This window comes from Pituophis catenifer, unplaced genomic scaffold (assembly GCF_029215685.1).
Source record: "Pituophis catenifer annectens isolate HBS135680 unplaced genomic scaffold, rPitCat1.0.hap2 SCAF_4, whole genome shotgun sequence".
In the NCBI taxonomy this organism is placed as follows: Eukaryota; Metazoa; Chordata; class Lepidosauria; order Squamata; family Colubridae; genus Pituophis; species Pituophis catenifer.
This window is the reverse complement of record NW_027256884.1, coordinates 114,975,198-114,997,441: the sequence shown is the minus strand read 5'-3', so window position 1 is coordinate 114,997,441 and position 22,244 is coordinate 114,975,198. Positions and strand designations below refer to the sequence as shown.

The following is a 22,244-nucleotide window of genomic DNA, read 5'->3' as shown; positions in this document are numbered from 1 at the left end:
AGCAATTAACTTTTCTGAACAAACTCCCAAAGGAAATGCTAAGTTGACTGGAACTGCAGAGTGATTAGACATAACATTTTGCAGGGCTTTCCAAACCTAAGAGAAAATTGATTAGACTGAGCTACTGTATGCATTTCCTTCCTTTCTCAATTTAACCACAGTTAAAGTTACTCGTAGTTCTCCACTATCTGAGATACCCATAATATGAGTAGCTTTTTACTGTTTCAATATATGAATCAGACTGACTGACTAGCAGGAGGATCATATTATTCTTGGAGTCAGTATCCCATTGTTAACAGAGCTTTTTCACTTAATGACCAGTACAATTATTTTTGGATCTGAAGCCCAGTTTTCAAACTCTCAGTTCTATATATTCTGTGAAAATAAGATGGGATTAATGTTCCTTTGGGTCTAAAAATTAATTCCCTTTTGCACAAACCATAGGAAAGTTTTATCTTTCTCCAGTTCAGTTGTTCCAACAAAACAGTTGGAAATGTGATGAATGTTATGGTTCTGAGTAAACCGTACAGCAGAGCAAACGGGTTTGAATTTGTAGTTATTTCTTCTCTATTTCAGTCACCTGAAAGTACATTATCAAAGTTTATAATTTCCAGGTGATGAAGAAGTAATATATAATATTAGCGTCTCAAACCTTAAGAAAAAAAATAATCAATGAGAAAGAGAGAACACATCACTTTTTCCAATAATGCAACAATAATTAAAAAAATCAGATTTTCTATTCCAGATACAGTAATAGAGCAACATCTGCTGGATTTCACCGCTAAATCAGAAGTAAGAAAGCATCACAGTGCTGCATCACAAGTCCCACTTCTTTGGGGCAGGCAGGTCACATGACAATCCACACAGAAAAGGGGTGGAGCTTACATCATTATGGGTGATATGGTTATGTCACTGTGGTGCCTCCATGTTTCGCTCCCCACACATGCTGCTATAATTGTAGAAGATGGTCTTACATTCACACATTTGTGACACATTGTAAAATAAAATCTGTCTTCATCTTCAGATATCTCTTTGATTTTGTACAAGGCACTAGTACCTTAACATGCTAATTCATTTTGTAATTAAGGAATGTTGTATGTTTATCCTTGGAACAACCAAACTTTGGTATAGCAAACTTCTGATTCTTCTGAAATCAGCTAATTCCACAATTAATTAATTAATAATAAAATCTCCATTTAGGACATGTAGATCCTGGGTTCTGCTAGTTTTGGAAAAATAGGAAGAAATTCCTGTTTTAAAAAGAGAAATGTCTCCTCTAATTGACTCCTGGTGACTCTTGGTGGACATAAACCAGTTTCTTGATAGAGGTCCTACTACCTTGTTTTAATTTTAGGTTGCTCAGTTCAGTATTTATATACCTCGATCAAAGTAGGGCAATTAGTCTGAGAAGGTAGGCTAGAGAACCTGAAAGAAGAATTTATTGTGTCTTTTTAGTGTACTAGAGGGAGGTGTCACCTTGAGATTAAGGGCTGTCCAATTTGAGATTCTTATTCGTGGTATGGAAGATCTTACTTTTCCTTGAATGTTTTTTCTCTTCATTAGTCAGGTTAATTAGCATAATTTAACTAATAAAGAACTGTAAACACATAGGGTTTTAAGCTAATTAGGTTACCTCAGACTGCATTTAAATGAGGTAAAATAAAGCTTTCTGATATTACATTGTAATGCTTCTTATTACAAATTTTGAAAGACTAATGTTCATCTGCAGGAGAACTATGTACTCTTGTCTCTCAGGCCCAGATTTTGGAATTCATGATGCAATTAGATTATTACTTTGGATTAAATTGTTGATTATAGATAAAGCCTATTCTCTGAAACAGGGGTCCCCAACTGCTGGACTCAATATTCGGAACCGGGCCATACAAGTGGCAGGTGAGCATGCACATGCGCCCAGCTCCACTTGTGTGACCACTGCTCTGAAATCAGTGTGCTTTCAGATAAAACTCTTCAATCTTAAGAGTTGTTTTTAGGTATTTTTGATCCCTAAAGTATTACTGAATATTGTTAAATATCTGAACATTCTTTTTCAGGACATGGGGAATACTGAGGAAAGAATAAAGTCTCTAATCAGTTCATTGAAACACTTGGTATATGAATATGTCTGTCGTTGTTTATTTAAGGTAAGCTGCCATTTTCCTTTGCACTAATTCATTGTGTTGAATGTGGAATTATTTTTCCAGAGTAGCCATAAATTGGCTCACTTGAAACTATCGATTAGTGGATGTACAATGGTGCCAAACTTTGGGTTTTTTTTAGTAAATGGTACTTTTCAAGTCATGGGAATTGTATATAGGATCTTTTTGTCTTGTTTGACAGAACAAATTTTCTTGGTTTACAAACAGTCTTTTTGCTCATCATGGGACTGTTGCCTCATTACAGCACTGAGACAATAATAACTTCTGAAGCACTAAGTTCAAACTAAGAAGGAAATAAAGCTTATCTGAAACAAAAAAAAAAAACATTCTTTCTGGGATCTCTTAACTGGTTTCCTAATAAAACATCCTTTTGAAATATATGGAATGTTTTATTCATAAGGCTATCAGTTTCTGGACTATGTTTGTTTTACATGCTGTGGAACATTGTATTCTTGCACCCACAGTAGGCCATTTCTGCCTTTTCCCAGATATATTATTTCATTTTCATTTCATTTCATTTAATTTGTATACCGCCCTACTCCCGAAGGACTCAGGGCGGTGAACAGGCACAGAATAAACACGTAAAATACAAAAATTAAGAACAAAAGTAAAATCGAATTAAATCAATTTAGCCCAAGACAAATTAAAACCCCAGGTTAAGAGCAAATTAAAATTTACATTAAAATTTACATTAAAAAAGAATGGGAAAGGTTAGGCCAGACCAGCCTGGTGAAATAAAAAGGTTTTAAGAGCGCGGCGGAAGGTGCGTAGATCCGGGATCCTCTGTATCTCCGGGGGTCACCCTCACCCAATGAAGCATTTATAATCCCCTGGAGCCAGCCTCGCGTCACCTCCCGGGAAGCCAGCACTAACCAGGAGGGAAACGGGTCCAACAAACATGTGGTCGCATTCAGTCTCCCCAGAATCCTGTCCACGTCATCAGGAGTCACAGGATCAAACTCATCCCAGATAACTTTCTCAAGACCTGCCGCAGTCGTCCCCCCTGAACCTACCCAGTCAGAGTCCAGATCTTCCCGAATCTGAGTGATTTTGTCATACAGATATTGTATAAAATCCTCGGCTCTACCCTCCAAGGGGTCCTCCCGCGCTCCCTGGTGGAGTAAGGAGCGGGTCACCCTATATTATAATTCTTTGTTCCTATTCTCTCCAAGTGGATGGTTCTAGCTGACATGCATAGCATTTAGAAGAAAAGAATAGGCACAATTATATCCTCAGGTGGAAGGAAGATAGATATCTCAATTGGGTTGTTCAGTCTCACTCTATATATGCCCACTCATGTGATATGTGTATATTCATCATTGCTATCCATTCCTGTATATGTTGAATGTTTAGTCACTCTCAGGATGGCTACTCAGAAGGAAGCCTTCTGTTTTCCAGGCTATGAAATTCACTCCCTTGAAAGTTTAATGTTGTGTTATACTGGAAAATTACAGTTTCTAAATTATTGGTTAAGCCAATATAGTATGTTCTCACTCTTCTGCCTATATTTATGTATTTTGAAGCCAATCTAACTACAATATACAAGTACAAGTAGAGGTGTGAGGTAATATTGGCTACAATTACATTTTTACTATATCTATTTTTTTCATAGTCATAGGTTGCAAAATATGCCAATCAACTATTCAATTGTTATTTATATTGATATATTGGGAACTAGCATTAAAATCTGAACAACCCTGGTTCATAACCTTAAATTATCTTATGAAGGTCACTCTTCATTTACAGATCTGAAATTCTGGCATTAAAAATATTCATAAATTTGCAAGCAGGTGCCAACACCCCCCCCCCCCCCATTAAGGTTGACCCTAGTTGCTGTGTGATGGTAAAATCATTAGAATATTCTTAGTAACAAAACTCCTGGAAAAATGCAATGACAACACATAATATTGTTGTCAAGAAAATTGACAACATGAAATTACCAGAGTTGAGTTCAACATCACTTACTTTTGACTTTGCATCAAATAATATAAGTGAATTGTTTCCAGGTATTTTATATAATTTGCTTTCATATGAAAGCAGAAGTTCATCAACAGTTTTTTTTAAAAAAAGACAAAAACAAACAAACAAACTAAAATAGGAGGTTTTATTGATCTTCCCATCTTTAGAGCACATTCAATATTCACTATTTTAAAACTTTTGAAAGTAAATTGTTTCCAATCCTTGAAAGTTCCACTATCCTAAACAATTAAATATACTTATCCTATATTACACATCTTCAGTGTCAGCGTGTTAAACTCACATACACATGCTTACATATATGGAAGGAGAGAAATCATTTTAAATCTCAGAATAAAAGAAGATGAATTGGAGGTTAAGGGTGTAATTTTGAAATATCAAAATGAGTAATTACCGTTTGCTTTTGTTACAGTGGAACTTTAGATCATAAACATTCAGTAGTGACTATTTGAACTAGATATCACAGATAATTTTAAAATGCTGGTGGTTAGTTTAGAAAGTGAAGTCATTGAAAAAACTATAAATTAACAGTTAGGGATTTATGTAGTTGCTTGGTTCAAAAATGAGCTAGTTCAATTACCCTTTCACTTCAGCTGAAATATAACATTGCTTCCTGTATTGACAATGCAGCCATTCAGTATTATAAAAAGATTTCCAAACCAAAGTTATATTATCTTTGACTGTTGAACAATCAATTCGATTTTGCATCATTTCTATTGCTTAAAAGAATCATTGTATGTTACATTACATTACATGTTACATTAAAAAATGAGGATGCCCCAAGATTACTGTTTTGGAGAATAGTGGAATAAGAATAAGAATGTAGGATTCTATTTTATCAGAGATAAAATTGCAGTCACAGAAATTACGGGAGTGAAAAATATTGAAATAAAATATCATATTGCCTCAAACCAAGATACTCTGGTTTAGAATTTCCCTTAGCAAAATCTGAGGATATATAATCAGCTGAATAGTTTCTTTATCTGTTTCTATAAAAAAATTACTTTGTAGGGTATTATTTTCCAAGGAGAATGTTGCATGAGATGTTATTAATGCTTTGTCTTCTGATTGCAGGCTGATCAGCTAATGTTTGCATTACATTTTGTGAAAGGAATGCATCCTGAACTTTTTCAAAACAATGTAAGTCACATAGTAATGCTTACACTTTAATTTTAATTGGCCAGGAAAATCTGCAGTTTTGCCCTTCTTGCATTTCTGATGGTTTTTACACTATTAGTCCTTGACTTATGACTGTTCATCCAATGACAACTTAAAGTTACCAAGACGCTGAAGGACTTCAGACCCATGCCTGAAGTTACAGCCATTGCAGTGCCCCCACAGACACATGATTAAAATTCAAGCACCTTGCCCACACTTAAGATCATTGGGGCACTGCAGCTAACCTCACCTGATTATTTTCCCCCCATCTATATGCCCTCTGGGCCTTCTGCCACCCTGTGCTCCGCTGCCCCAGTTGACCCTCACCACCATTTTCTTGCTCCCACTGATGTCAAGGCATGACCAACATGGCTGCTGAGCTGTCTGGGTCTGGCTTTGTCCTGCGAAAAAGGAAGAGGAGAGCACAAAGCAGCCCCTCCTTGAGCTGGAGCGCATCAAAAAGGCCACTTTTCACTGCACTCTTGCAGTGGATCACATGAAGCAGGCTTTGAGCTGCAAAAAAAAAGAAAAAAGAAAAAAAGAAAAAGAAAAAGCAGAAAGCAGCCTTTTATTCCCCTTAAAGCCAATTGCATGGGATCCAGGAACACAATAAAAAGGGGCATTTTAGCTCTCTCCGACTCAAGAGGGAGCAGCTTTGCGGTTTTTTGGGGTCGTTTTCCGCAGTGCAAAGCCAGCCCCATATGGCCGAAGAGTATGGCAAAAAGAGATATTTTGGCAAACTCTGGCCCAGTTGTGAAATTCAAAATTTTTAACTACCGGTTCTGTGGGTGTGGCTTGGTGGGCGTGGTATGGTGTGTGGTGTGGCTTGGTGGGCATGGCAGGGGAAGGATACTGCAAAATCTCCATTCCCACCCCACTCCAGGGGAAGGATACTGCAAAATCTCCATTCCCTCCCCACTCTGGGGCCAGCCAGAGGTGGTATTTGCTGGTTCTCCGAACTGCTCAAAATTTCCGCTACTGGTTCTCCAGAACCTGTCAGAACCTTCTGGATTTCACCTGCTCTGGCCCCTTTAAGCTGTTTTGTGCTTTTTTTAAAAAAAAAAATGCTGCACAAAGCCAGCCCCATATGGCCCAGCAGCCAGACCAGGCACACCTTGTCATCATTAGGAATAAGAAGATGTCAGTGAATGTCAGCAAGGCATTGTGAAGGGACACGAAAAGGGGTTGGAGGGGGTGGGGTGAAAGAGAAGCAGGTGGGGAAAATTGAAGGCAGTCCTTTACCTTACTGGATGCTTGGGGCTGGGAGAGACCAAGCCCAGAGTAGCTTGGATTGGGATGGATCTTTGGCTAACAACTGCTGAAATTTGCTTAATGGCAGCAACATGGATTGCTGGGACTGCAGTTGCTAAGCAATGCAGTCATCTGATGTTTTGCTTTATGACCAATTGCTTAGCAACTAAAATTCTGGTCCCAATTGTAGTCATAAATCAAGTGATGTCATTCAGGTTTTTTTTGTTTGCTTTCAAATGTAAAACTGTAGTTACACAGACTCTGTCAACCTCAGTGAGACTGTTAACAGCTTAAGGCATTTTGTGGAGATGCTTCATGGATGTCATTTTCGGTATGATCTGAGAGTTAATATGAGACGAGGACTAGAATTTTTTAAAATTTACTGTTTGGTATAGTTATTGTTAATGTTGGTGCCAGTGTAATGTTTTACTATAATCAGTACTAATTGAACAAGAGGATGGGAATAGAAAAAATGTATATGGGCACTTGCCACTGTTGTACCACTCAGATAGATAGATAGATATTACTTTCAGACTATTTGTCTGAAAGTAATATTTATTTATTTAGTTCAAACAAATATTATTTGGCTAACTATCTTAGTTCAAAAATATTCAAATATTTGAAAGAAATATTTATTTGTTTAATTTATTTAAATAATTTATTTGGCTAACTATTTTATTCCTGTGACTCTGAGCATAAAACCTCAATATTATAAGTTGGAACAACTTGCCTGCAGAAGTTGTGAATGCCCCAACACTGGAAATTTTTAAGAAGATGTTGAATAACCATTTGTCTGAAGTGGTGTAGGGTTTTTTGCCTGGGCAGGGGGTTGGACTGGAAGACCTCCAAGGTTCCTTCCAACTCTGTTATTCTATTCTATTCTATTCTATTCTATTCTATTCTATTCTATTCTATTCTATTCTATTCTATTCTATTCTATTCTATCCTATCCTATCCTATCCTATCCTATCCTATCCTATCCTATCCTATCCTATCCTAAAGACACATTTATATAATGCAGCCAAGGTCCTCAAAATGATGTTAATCCAATAACCACAACACAATCACTTAGGCTCATCTTGTATCCTATCTGAATGCCTGAGGGAGTAGTCAAATTTTTCAAGCTTTGGAGAACAGCAACTGCATTGGGGATATCTTAATCTCTAAGAACACGTTATTAAACGAAATAAATGCTCTGTTGAGAAGGGGCAATTTGGAATGGAACAGAGATAGGGTTGGCATTTCCAATTCCAAGTATGCCCTTTTAGTCATTTCTCCATTTTCTCTTTGAAAACATCAATGTTGGCTGTAGTTTGAGATTTCCATTATGCTTTAGTATTTTTAAATTGTTGTTCTTACAGGAGTGGGACACATTTACTGGTGTTATCATTGGAGATATGTTAAGAAAATCAGTAAGTGTTACTTAACACCTTTGTCTTCTTAGCACCAAGTAGTACATGACATTGTTTTTCTGACAATGACAAAAAGAAATAAGAAAACTATACTCTGCCATAAATTATACTCTGCCATAATAAGAACTCTTCAACAGAAACTTTTAGATTTAATAAAATAATCATTTGAACATGAATTGTTGTTGGTAAGAGTTCTTTCAACCATAATAATCTGTTTGTGCTATCAGGAGAACCTTTATGAGACCTTTCATAATTTTGTTATTAGTGATAAATGTTTACTTCAGTGGGGTGTTTTGGGGAAAAACAACAACACATTGGGAAAGTTTTTTCTGGATTGTTTTTCTCCACAGTCTGCAGCCAGATCTGACTGACTTTCAGCTTGCTCTTTCTTTTGTTGGCTTCTCACCATCTCTCACAATCACTCCCAAACCAGTTTTGGTCCTGCAAAAGAAACAGTTTCAAACCCTGAATATTTTCATGGTGAATGCTAATGAGAGTCTTGACATTTAAAATTTAATCCATGGGGTGAGGAGTGGGATGAGATGGGTTTAGTTAAAAGAAGCAGACCTTTTTTTAAAAAGGGGGGGGGGAAGAATGATGAATCATGTATTCATTAGTATTGTCACTGTCTTAGCAATCAGAGTTTTGGCCTTAATGTTTATTGACAAGTCTTAAGCCTCACAGATACATTCTGCAAAGAGCTGAACAGAATGTGACAGCCCCTTTTGTGACAACTGGGAGAACTGAAAAATGCTTGCTGAATGACTGACCAAGTCATTTGTGATTGCCCTGGGGATGATAGTTGTCACAACCAAATAATAATTTGTTTGGTTTCTTTACATACTGTACATGCCTTGTAACAATTGCAATAAAATTTATTTTGTATCATTTAGGATTCCACCAAAAGCATCAGAGATCAGATCCCCCCTTGGATAGAACAAGAAAGAAGCTGGGCAGTGGCAACTCTAAAGGTACAGTACTAACTGAATGTTTTTTTGACAGAAAAATAATTTAGCTCTAAAAAAAACCTGAGTTTTGCTTCCAAACATTTGTACCCTGAAATCGTAGCCATGTATTATTTTTCCCTTCCATAGTAGCATCTTTGTTTTGAAGTTAATGATGCAGAAATTGATCATTTGGGAGTGTCAGTAATATATGTTAATGTGTAATATGTAATTAGCTAATTTTAAAAATGTCTCTGTTAATAGTATTTCTCCTTCTTTCCCCAATTCTCAAATTATGTGAATTATAAATATTATTTAAAAAGTAACTTTATGCCATGTTTATAACCTTCATGTCATGCTTCACTATGGTCATTTCTAAATAGTTCTACTTGAATTTGAAAACCTTGCCTATTTTTTTAATCATATTAGGTTCCTTTTTTAATCTTAATTTTACCATGCTTAGCTAGATTCAAAAACCAAAATCAACACTTTAAGCTGAGCCCAGAAAGAAGTAAGGTAGCTGATGTATTGTGTTGTTTCTAAAAGGTCTTTAAAATCCTAAATCTGTTCTTTATTGTTGATGTTTCAGAATGATCTCTAAACAATTATGTATGGACCAAATAATATAATTAGAAATATTTTTGAAAACAACGTATTTGATCGACCTATGATTCTAATATTCTATGTTCTGTTCTGCTTATTCAGAAAAAAATGATGTTCCAAATACACATATGTTTCAATGAATTTAGACTATTATTAATAAATATGTTTATAATTCCATTCATTTTAGTATCTAATTGTAATAGAAACAAAATGAATACCCTGAAAATTAGCACTATCAAGGGAAAAAAATCACACTCCATCAACATTGGCAGGGCAAGCTACTGTATCTAAACAAGGTGCGAACCCCACATTCACTTACACTGATAATGTTACCTAGTTGAGTAGTGAAATGTCTGCAAGCAAATAACCAAGCTCAGAGAGCACCAAGAGCTCCTTAATTTAGCCAGAACTACATATATTGTCTTCTTTTGATATGTAAATATATAATATGTAAACTCTTTTGAGATTAGATATAAAGAAAGGGTTTAAATATAACATTTAGCATTATGAAAATGATCTAGTTTGGTTTATCCAGGCTCCCACTGAGGTTTTGATTGGAATTCTACTTTAATACAAGAAACCCCACTTCTACACATATGGTTTTACAAGTGTTATATTGTCTCAACCCACCAGGTACATTTATTAAGCCACACGAGAACCATTCCTTGAAAATTAATGAAAACAACTATTCCAGCATGGTTTTACACAATTGCAATGAATACATTGTTTGAGAATTAAAATTATATGACAGTTAATTACTTTTTTTAATTCAGCATGAAAAACAGATCCCCCCCCCAACATGTAAACCTGTTGATTTGTTTTATAGATCTCTCTCCCAACTTTGCATCAAACAGTTTGCTTTCAAGATGCAGCACTGTGGCAGCCTTTCTCACGGAGCTCAGTGTGTGAACAAGAATTTCCATCAATTATAGCAAATAGAATCTCCCTATTTCAGCAGGTATTTCTGGACCTACAATTTTAGACAAGTATAAATCATATGCAAATCTTTGGGGGGAGGGGAGGAGAAGAGACAGAATATTTCCCCATCCTTTTTCTCTTACACTGCTGGATTTCATGTTTATTCAAAGCATGCTTTTGCAGTTTTTATGGCGTAATAAATCTTATAAAATACCAAAGAAAATGTGACTCAATTTGTTAAATGTGAGCCTACTGGAGCTGTAGATTCAAATCTTTCATTTTGCTGAGCCAAGGCAAGCAGTTTTAGATGCTTTTTTTCCTGTTATGAAGGATCCATAAGTCACCAATTGAATGTACAAGCCTTCCATATTAACATCTCTTATTCAGTCACTGGTATTCTCAGTTAAAAAACATTGATTGAACCAGAGCTGAAAATGTAAATATTTTAAGTATTCATCTTAATAATGTGAAGACTGAAAACATCAGCTGATTTTTATAAGAAGTTCTGACCTCTGCGGTGATGTCAAGTGAGTTGTAAAGTTGACTCTGTAAATTGCTGACATTGAACTGGATTCTAAATTTGAATTACAGATAAGGTTGCCTTCTGGTCACTTTCTTAACCAGCTGGCTTAATATACCTGCAAGAATAGATGAAGAGAAAAAAACAGGCCAGGGGTGGGTTCTACTTACCTTTACCACCAGTTCGCAATGGGATCGCGCACATGTGAAAAAAAAAAATGAATGCAAACAAAAATATGCTTATAAAGAACTTATTCAACGTAGCTTCCAGATCTTGACCACATTAAATTCATGCTGTTCAGCTTTTCATGATATTGATAATATTGATCACCCTTTCCAGGATACATCCAACTCATAAACATAAAATAGACATAGATTGATTACAAGTTGTAAATCTGAGGTCGTTTCTATTGCTTCCCATACTCAATGTTCTGGTATACTCACATCTTTAAATTATATTGATCTTTGTAATACCAGATTAACAAGTGTATAAATATCAAAATAAATAGAGGCAAAGTATGAGTAAGTGTTTCCCCATTCTGTTTACACTTCCAACACAGTTACTTTATTAGCCAGTATTTTTAAGGAATTTTTTTGGCATATAGTAAATATGACAAAGAATATTTTGTTAAATTTGCTTCAATTTTTTTTGCAGAAATCTTTCTCTTACATTATTTTTTTTCTCAGCAACAGCCTCTTTTATCAATCTACTGAGCAACTTTTTTTTTTCATAATTCCCATTAGCTCAACTTCACAGACTTTTGGCACTTTTATAATTAAATTCTTTTCAATCTGCTCCAAGCAGCCATCACATCTGCTTTTTTATGTAAGCTTTCCATCTGGGAGAATAATCTATATTATAGTATATAGTATCCTTTTCTTCCTATCATTTCATTTTTGTTTCTTTAACTTTTATCTTTTTTTTTTCTTGCTTATTTCTTCCCAAGATCTATTCACGACAGTGTCAAAACATGGACTGTTCCACATTCAGAATTCATCATCATTGTACTTCTCACTATTTTTTAAATGTTTAATCATAAGTCATCCAATTAATCATGCATTTAAGTTTCTTGCTCTGTGTAGATATGTGCTTGAACTATGCATTCCAAAGAGATCTTAGCCTAAACAGCTACTCAGTAAATGGTCACACCTACTGTGTTTCCTCCAAAATAAGACCCTGTCTTATATTTTTTGAACCCCGAAATAAGCCCTTGACCTTATTTTCAGGGAGGTCTTATTATTTTGGGGCATGTGGAGCAAGACAGGGCTCCTCTTGCTGTCTTACCTGATTTCTAGCTTAGTCTCCCTAACCCTAACCAGAGGAAGTGGTGGGGACCGGCTGTGCATGTGTTTAAATATTTTCGGGGAGGGCTTATTTTCAGAGAAGGCTTTATTTTAGGGAGAGGGCTCATTATCAGGGGATGTCTTGTTTTCGGGGAAACATGGTACTTTTTATATCAACCCACACATATCAACCGAAACTTTATTGTATAACTATTGAAAATGTTGATATCTTTTTGAATGTTAATTCTTGAAGGTTGGCTTATTTTCCCTAAATTTAGCTGCCTGGTTAGCTTTTTCCAGCTCACTGAAGCTGCCATTTAATAAAATGGAGAGTAAAATATTAACTGATTGAACAGTGTAATTAATACTGTATATTCACTTAGTAGTCATAGATTAAGAACTGCCAATTTTAATCAGATTTTAATTGGAGTTGTCTCTGTTAAAGAGGCTGATGGCTGTATTTAAATAATTTATATACCTTCTCATTCATCCCCTGCACTTAAGCTTTTATAAATAATACATTATCTGTTAATATTAACTAAGGAATGCGCTATCCTCATTAGATACCTACTGTATCTTAAGATCTGAAGCATGAAATATAAGAGAAATGTTTCTTTTAACTGCTCAACATCAAGAATAAATCAACCAGAAAACTTTCTTAAATGAAAGACAAGTGCTAGAAATATTGCCATATTTGTCTGGAATTAAGTTGATGGTCTGCTGTATCAAAACTGAAATCAGCCTTGTTATGAAAGATTGTAGGGAGGCTGAGAAAAGAATGGAAGAGATAGCAGTGAGTGAGTCTGTTGTCTCATAAATGGCAACCAGCCCAGGTAAAGAGAAATCTGGGAATAATTATCCAAAATAATTTCCATGAATGTCATTGCATATTTCTAAGTTCCAGGAACTTTTTACTCTAGGCATTTTCTGCATACCATGCATAATAGTACAAGGGTTATTATTTTCCATTGTTTATCTCCGCTACTAATTAAACAGTGGATTAATTTATTGCATAAATAATATTGGAAGCAGCTTTTATCACATTTTTTAAGAAAGCCTGTAATTTTGAAAATCCTCATCTTTATGGTACATTTCACTCATCCAACTCTTTGTGCCAAAAATGTGGAAGTGTTCGATGATGTTTGCTAAATCAGCTGGGAATCCTGATGTGAACATTTTTATTTGCAGGTCCTTGTAGTCCAGGCTGTTAGGCCAGATAGGCTACAGAGTGCAATGGCTCTTTTTGCTTGTAAAACTTTGGGTGAGTTGCTATATTTTTCAGAATACATACAGTAAAGTATATATTTCCACTTTAATTCATCTAAAGATGAATTAAATAATGTAATAATACATTATTTAATGTATTAAATAAGGCAGGCTTTCACATGCATGTATATATACCAGTGGTGGAATGTAAAATTTGTTACTACCGGTTCTGTGGGTGTGGCTTGGTGGTGGTGGGTAATGTGACTGGGTGGGCGTGGCCAACTTTTTTTTTTACTTTTAAAAGCATTTTTTCTACCGAAGGCTCTGACGATTAAACAACTCAGCTGGGATCGTCAGAGCCTTTTAAAAGCATTTTTTTTTACAATCTCTTTGGCTGAAGAGGTTGTAGAAAAAATGCTTTTAAAAGCCTCTGACGATCCCAGCTGAGCCGCGTGATCATCAGAGGCTTTTTAAAAAAACTTTTAAAAGCATTTTTTCGGCCCAAAAGGTTGTAGAAAAAATGCTTTTAAAAGTAAAAAAAAAAGCCTCTGATGATCACACGGCTCAGCTGGGCATGGGGATGGGGCAGGGATTTTTGCTACCGGTTCTCCAAACCACCCGCCACCATTGCTACTGGATCGGGCAATCCGGTCTGAACCGGGAGCATTTCACCCCGGTATATACCTATGTATTATTGTTATATTATAAGTGGCAAACAAGTCTAATAAATTAACTTACGTTACGTTACATCATATTAGCTACTCATTTTGTCTCTAGGTATGTAATGCCAGCTAAAAATACAGCAAAACAGCAGCATAACAATAAATACATGGTAAAATCCGTCAACATATCCCAGAGTTGTAGGGGAGATGAGTGGCATAGAAATTTAATGAATAAAATCAGCATAATTATCTCACAGACTTTGCCATACTTTCCAATCCCCATCCCCAGAGACATAGCTAAGTCCAAGACCTTATGAAAGGCCGTAGGCTTGGAGCTAATCTAATCTGTCAGGGGAATGATGTTGCCACCCCACCAAAAGCTCTTTTCCTTGGTTCAGTCAGATGACATTCTTCTCTCATGCAGATCTGATGGGAAAAACAGGCATCGGTAGAAGTCCCACAAATAACTAGGCCCCATGCCATTAATTGAATCAGCAAAACTCTGGTAGCCAAAGCAGTTTATAAACAATCAAGATAAAGAAAGGAAAAGATAGACTAAGCCATGTTCATTTTAAAGCAGATACAGTTTTGAAGCATATATGGAAACTTTACTGGGTGGCAGAGAGATGCATGCTTTGCACACATGTGAATTCTGAAGCATATCTACGAATAATTGTTTAAAATATTCATAGCCCTAATTTGTAGCTTCTTTGTCGGGTATCTATGGATGCTTACCTTAAATTAGAATTTGTGCTTTCTCAAAGTAATTTGAAAAATGTGGAATCCTTAGTATTCTCGGAGCTTAGTTGTTTGCTGGCAGATGTTTCATTATCTAGCTAGGTAACATAACTGCATTGATTACGTTGCTAGCTGGGTAATGAAGCAAGCAACCAAGAAACTATCAACAACCAACTCAGAGAGCACCAAGGACTACACAATTCCACCTTGAGCCACAGAGATTCTTTTCGATTGGGGTTTGAAAAAAATTAAACAGATATTCTGTCATTTGTACTACAATGGTTTTAACAGGTAGTTATTATAAGGGACACTGTGGCTCAATGGCTAAAATGCTGAGCTTGTCGATCGAAAGGTCGGCAGTTCAGGGGTTTGAATCCCTAGTGCCGTGTAACAGGGTGAGTTCCCGTTACTTGTCTCAGCTTCTGTCAACCTAGCAGTTCAAAAGCACGTAAAAAAATGCAAGTAGAAAAATAGGGACCACCTTTGGTGGGAAGGTAACAGCGTTCTGTGCACCTTTGGCATTTAGTCATGCTGGCCACATGACCACAGAGCTGTCTTCAGACAACGCTGTCTCTTTGACTTTGAAATGGAGATGAGCACCACCCCCTAGAGTTGGGATCGACTAGCACATATGTGCGAGGGAAACTTTTACCTTTATTATTAGGAGACATCTTTATAAAGAATGTGTATTTTACTAATCCAAATGGTAATGTTAACATGGAGGTTTCCAAAATGGATCTCTCTTGCATTTCTGGAACTTGTATGAATGCATGTTTGAATTACAGTATTTAATCTTTTCAGCTTTTTTTTTTTTAGTTAGCATCTGCAATGTCAGCAAAAACAAGGGTCTGTAGATGTGTCTATATCCAAACTATTATAGATTTACTATATGATTTTATATTATGATTATTCTGATTTTATAAAGCATCCATATCAAAGATTTATAGGGGTAAGGAACTTGAGAATATTCAGGTCAGTTCTGTTCTGTGAACAATTCAGATGAGAATAGCAACTCAAAATGCATTTGTGGGTTTACTGGAATCCTATGTTACTTTTTTTATTATAAATACTTTCCATTTCTAGGGATTAAAGAGCTGTCTCCACCCCCACTCAATCTGAAACGTCTGTACAAAGAAACATTAGAAATTGAACCAATCTTGATTATTATTTCCCCTGGAGCTGATCCTTCTCAAGAATTGCAGGAGCTTGCAAGCACTGAAAGAAATGGGGAATGCTACCACCAGGTGAATCACTGTCATGCATCAGTCAAAGGGAAATGCTCTCAGTTTTTTCCCCCATGTTTCTGGTTCTTGGGTAGAACACACAATTTGACTATTATCTTACTTTACCTTATTGACTCTACTTGCTCCTTGGTGTGTTTGTGATACATACACATACATACATATATAATACATGTGTACATACATCTTTAGTGTACCATCGATAGGTAGTTGAGGTGGCAGACATTGGGAAGTCCTACTAGTGGTTAGAAAGGTCTGGACTAAAAGACAGCATTGAAGCACTGATCATAGTAGCAGAAATACTGGCCCAGAACCATAGAAGAGGATTCTACTACTCTAGACAGGATCTGAGGTGCAGACTGTTCAGAGTACCAGAGACAGTCCAACACAGTCTGCGGCAGGGTGCAAGAGGTAGGCAGGAAGAGCATACACTGAACGAGACAGTCAAATAGCTGGTGTTATTTACAGGAATATCTGCCCATTGTATGAACCAGATCGTCCTATCTCCAGATGGGAGATTCTACAGAAGGTTGTGGAGAATAACAGGACTAAGTCCCTGTGGAACTTCCAGATCCAGACAGACAGGCAGATATTGGCCAAGCAACATGTTGCTGCTGAGCCACACAACTGCAAACAGGCTGGTTATGGTTAGGGTTAAGAAGGACAAATAATTAATATGTTTTTTTCTAAAAAAAAATAAAAGACCTTTCTCCTCTTTATAAGCTATACTGAAACAATTCTGGAGATAATAAAGATACAAGACAAATGGCAATGATATTTTAATTGATATGTTGCCTCCATTATATTTTATGTATGAGATAATTCTTCTTCTATGAGACTACCAGATAATGATTTCCATTAATTACAAATATGATCCAAAATTATCTACAAATAAATGGCAGTAATTTCACACTTGACATTTTGTGCCATTTTTACAATTTCAATGTCATAATGTAGTCACAGTATTAGAATTCAGTACTTCAGTGCTTAATCTGCAAGACTCCTACAAATATATACACTTTTCCCTATGATTAAAGAACAATATTCCACTATCTTTTGTAGGTGGCCATGGGCCAAGGTCAAGCTGATCTAGCTATTCAGATGGTAAAAGATTGTGCCCGGAATGGAGAATGGCTGTGTTTGAAGAATTTGCATCTTGTTGTATCGTGGCTGCCTATATTGGAAAAGGTAAGGTATTTTGCAGAATTCAGTAGTTTTTAGGCTGTTTTCTGTGGCAAATGGAGAAAAATGTTATCAATATTATTGTAGTGCCCAGGACAAATCATGTGTCAACATAATAAAATTAATAAAAACTCCACAAGCAATTCCATCAACAAACACATCGACCTACAACCAACCTACGAACCCCGTAGAATTCAAATCAACCACACAGCCTACCAGCGATGGCATCAACCCTTAACCAACCCACGCAACCCCCCAACTAGCAGTTCACCTCCCAATGGCCCTCACCTAATGTGACCTTGTCATCACAAGACCCTGAGCAGAGATGACCCACACCTGACCCATCACAAGACCCTGATCTAACGTGACTGCCCTATCACAAGATTTACTGACCACACAAAGCCCTTATAAGCAGAAGAACACTGTCACTGACATCCAGTGGTGAAAACCAGTTTTTTTTACTACGGGTTCTGTGGGCATGGCTTGATGGTCATGGTGTGGCTTGGTGGGCGTGGCAGGGAAAGGATACTGCAAAATCCTCATACCATCCCCACTCCTGGGGGAAGGATTTGCAAAATCTCCATTCCCACCCCACTCCGGGGCCAGCCAGAGGTGGTATTTGCCGGTTCTCCGAACTGGTCAAAATTTCCTCTACCGGTTCTCCAGAACTTGTCAGAATCTGCTGGATTTCACCCCTGCTGACATCCTCTAAATTCTGCTGAACACATTACCTATCCTGGTAACAAAACATTAGGAAACCAACCCACAAGCTCAATGAACAGACCTCTACCCCCCAAATTAATAAAACAATCATAAAAGAAATAGTTTGCAATCCTCTCACACTTTCCTGAAAGAAAGGTACATTGCACTCAGTGGGAAGTTTAGATAACTCTTTTAAGGATTTTGTGGTAAAATTCTTGTGTGGCAAATAATTACAGTTGTTAATTGACCTTAGAATGCAAGGATTATAAGGGATCGGTTGGATTGGCGACATTCACAATTTATTTCAAACCATTACAATTAATTAAATCATAGTTCTGTAGCTGATTTTTGGTTCTGTTGACTCTTAACTAATAAATAAATGGAAACCAAGAATATGATTTATAACGACTGCTTACCACTGAGAAAATTAGATTCTCTAAGATTCTTACTCATATTTATTGGATCATAGTGGATAGGTTAGATAATGTTGAAAACTATACGTCTGTACGTATAATTTAGCATCCCATATATCAGTTAGTATATTACAAAAGGTTTGTTCCTCTGAGTCTTTTATACTGCTGCTTGACACAAGAAATGTTGCTACTCTTTTGCCTGATAAGAAAAAAAATGCACAGATGTTCCAACCTTACAGTAATTGGGAAACCACCATTCTTTCTGCTATATAGTTGTGTATCCACATTCTCGCTTCTGTATAGCCACCTTATTTGTATCTGGAAGGAAAAAAGGAAAGGAAAGGTGTCCCTAATAGCACTTAGCAATAGCACTTAGACTTACAGTATATACCACTTCATAGTGCTTTATAGCCCACTCTAAGTGGTTTACAGAGTCAAAAATCTGGGTCCTCATTTTACTGACCTCGGAAGGATGAAGGCTGAGTCAATCTTGAGCCAGTGAGACTCGAACTGCCGAACTCCCGGCAGCCGGCAATCAGCAGAAGTAGCCTGCAGTACTGCACTCTAACCTCTGTGCCACCATGGCAGATTTTACTCTGCTAGTCGTTGTCCACTATAAAGTCAGCGCTCATCTCCATTTCAAGGCCATTGAGCCAGCGATGTCCAAACATGCTTCCATGGTCAGATGGCCAGCGTGAGGTGGCGGAGCACTGTCTCTTCCCCACTGAAGTGGTACCTATTTATCTACTCACATATGCATGCTTTTGAACTGCTAGGTGGGCAGGCACTAAGAGAAGATGGGTGCTTGCCTCATTGCACAACTGTCAGCTTTCCAGGTGATAACCCAGCGTCTTAACCATTGAGTCTTCACACCATCCCAATTGTTTGTATTTGGTTTCCTCTTAAATTATATCCCAGCTTTGATTGCTCCACTAGGGAGGGAGGGAGGGAGGGAGGGAGGGAGGGAGGGAGGGAGGGAGGGAGGAAGGAAGGAAGGAAGGAAGGAAGGAAGGAAGGAAGGAAGGAAGGAAGGAAGGATTGTCAGTATAGTGCACTCACTTTTGTTTGTAGCCCAGTTCTACAGTCTCACCATAGTTAAAGAAATGTTACTAGGTTTTAGAGACCCTCTAACATTTGTGCCTTGGAAAAGTAGTCATCAGTGATTAATGGGTAACTGCACTATAGTTTGCTGTCTACTGTGCATGTCAAATTAGCATTTGTAATTTATTTTAAATCTAAACAGATTAAAGGATTTGTAACTTATTCAGGTGTAGTACTTCTAAGACCACAGAAGTATGGTTTAGCAGGAGTTGTATCCTTTTTGCTAATTGCTCCTAAGTATATTTGAGGCAACTGTTATTGTAAAAGTTACAACGATGTAAATCTATGTGATGATGTAGAAAATGGAGCGTGCTATTTTAAACAAATTATTATTTTGTTATTATGTCAAATTGTCCTACTCCCTAAAATTATTCCCCTAGAAATATGTGTATTAAAAATATAAACCCCCTCACTACAGTGATATTTATAATAAAGGCAGAATTTGGTGAAAGGATGTTAACATACTTTTGAAATATTTTTAAAAGCCACAGATGATTCATTCAGGAGATAACTTGTAGTTCATACCAAACAAATATATTTATACTTCAAAAATTAACTGGTAGAAAAATATAGTTACAGTTGGTATAAATCCTTCAATTCCTGGTATTCAAATAATAAAAGCAAAAATTCCTTTTGGAAGACATTGTTTCTCATTTTGACTATATATGAAATTTTTATTTGGGTATACTGTATATCTTCTAATCCTCTCTTCCCTTTGACATCCAGACTCAGAAAATAATAATCAAACGGAAGACAAAACATGGTTGCAAATCCTGACTTTTCTCAAACAATCAGTTGAGAGAAGAGAATATAAAAGACTATATAAGAGAATATAATCATCTCATGTCAGGGGTAAAAAAAGGATTGTTCAATTTACGAAGAAATGGATTTGTCATTCTATTATCGTATTTCAGTATATTAAATTTAATTGTCCATATTTTTCAGAGAGCAATTTGACATTAGAATGTAAAGCATTTCTTTACATTTTGAACATCAATTCTCTTACAATAGGAATTGAATAACCTACAGCCCCAGCCTGGGTTTCGTCTATGGTTGACAGCTGAAGTCCATCCCAGTTTTTCTCCCATTTTGCTCCAATCAAGTCTGAAGATAACATACGAAGTAAGATTTGAAACTCTAAGGAATTCCAGCCTTACTGGCAAAATACCGTATTTTTGGAGTATAAGACTCTCCAGACTATAAGACGCACCTACCTTTTTTGGGGAGGAAAACAAGAAAAAAAATCTGCCTCTGCTTCTGCCTCCCAGCAATTTGCCTCCTTGCAGCAAACAGCAAACAGCCTGTTTGTTTCATTTTTAGCGCAGCCTGATTAGCACAAGGGGAAAAAAATCTGCCTCTTCCTCCCAGCAATTTGTGTTCTTACAGCAAATAGCCCGTTTCAGCTTCAGCACAGTCTGATTAGCACAAGCAGCTGATTGGATCAGTTGGATCGGCCTCCCAACCGTCAGCTGTTTCAGACTGCAGGGATTGCCATAGCCTATTGCCGCCTCTTCGCACCCCATTTTCCACCCATTCAGGGCTACATTCAGTGTATAAGACGCACCCAAATTTTCATCCTCTTTTAGGGGGGGGAAAGTGTGTCTTATACTCCAAAAAATATGGTAATTACAATTCCAAACTGTCATTTAATACATGGGATTGCATCCCAAATTACAGAGGAATGCAGTCTGTCCTTTTCTCCACTATAACCTTGTCTATCCATTGAAAAGCATGTTCTACTTGTGAGGCCATTCGCTTCCTCCGCCCCATTGCAGCTTCCTGCAGTCTCTCTTTCTAACATATGTAATAAACTAAATTAAAAAGAAAGTGGAAAAAGCTATATTGTACAAGCAGACATTTGCTTGCATTCTTTGTGATACCAGTCACCATACTTTAATGCTACGGTAAGATATTATTTTTTCTTCCAGGCACCTCCGGGCCTCAAAAAGAACCTAATGCGAACATATGAATCTTGGACGCCAGAACAAATTGGTAAAAAGGGTAATTTAGCTCGAGCTCATGCTCTTTTTAGCCTGGCTTGGTTTCATGCTGCTTGTCAAGAACGAAGGAATTATATCCCTCAGGTAAAAAAAAAATTAATTGCTACTATTTTTTTTCCTCTTCTCATTTAATGTACTGTTTTCTTCCCTGTATTAACAATTATTGTGGATAGTAATTGCTTTCTTGATTGCCAAGATCATAAAAACCAATTCCGAAAATAAAGGCTATAATACTATAAACACCTAAAGGGGATAAGTCTAATTTAATTCATTTTTTCCCCTTCTGTTTAAACTAAGTATTTCTGCTAAGTACTGTAAAGAAATTATTTACATCATACCTATTGTTATATATTGTACCTTCCGATCCTATGATTTAATCTTATTAACTTCAGCCATTTACCTGTGCTAAAATGAACTATTAAAGAGTCAGAATTGATGCTTGCTTTTTCCAAACTTCCTTTTTAGGTGATTGAAGTTGCTTTAAATGGCTGCATGTGTATATTTTAAATGCTTACTGTTTGTTTGCTTTGGATAAGTGCCTTAAAGATGGCGGGGGAAGAAGGATTCAGTTTTCAAAATTGATGCTTTGAGGTCGTGGTTGTTTAAATAAGTATTTTTTAAAATTTTATTTTCATAAAGCTGAGTTTATCTTATATTGTCCTTTTTTCATTAATTACATCCTACATGTTTGGTATCTTAAGTTCTCCCTTGAACTTTAAAGATTTTTATTTTCTTCCCACCAAAACAGAAAACCTGTTTAATAGCCTTATAAAATTA

The 22,244-nt window shown here is 36.6% G+C and overlaps 1 protein-coding gene across 2 annotated transcripts in view; it reads left to right on the top strand.

Annotated features, from left to right (window-relative positions):
* The window catches only part of DYNC2H1 (dynein cytoplasmic 2 heavy chain 1), a 152,252-nt gene that overhangs the window by 91,704 nt on the left and 38,304 nt on the right, over positions 1-22,244 (top strand). For both annotated transcript variants that reach the window (XM_070943969.1, XM_070943968.1), the window contains exons 70-79: positions 2,052-2,141; positions 5,208-5,273; positions 7,904-7,954; positions 8,848-8,925; positions 10,328-10,459; positions 13,411-13,483; positions 15,912-16,072; positions 17,132-17,257; positions 20,479-20,589; positions 21,396-21,551. In XM_070943969.1, the coding sequence (XP_070800070.1) occupies positions 2,052-2,141; positions 5,208-5,273; positions 7,904-7,954; positions 8,848-8,925; positions 10,328-10,459; positions 13,411-13,483; positions 15,912-16,072; positions 17,132-17,257; positions 20,479-20,589; positions 21,396-21,551 (1,044 nt within the window). The remainder of the gene's footprint in view (positions 1-2,051; positions 2,142-5,207; positions 5,274-7,903; positions 7,955-8,847; positions 8,926-10,327; positions 10,460-13,410; positions 13,484-15,911; positions 16,073-17,131; positions 17,258-20,478; positions 20,590-21,395; positions 21,552-22,244) is intronic.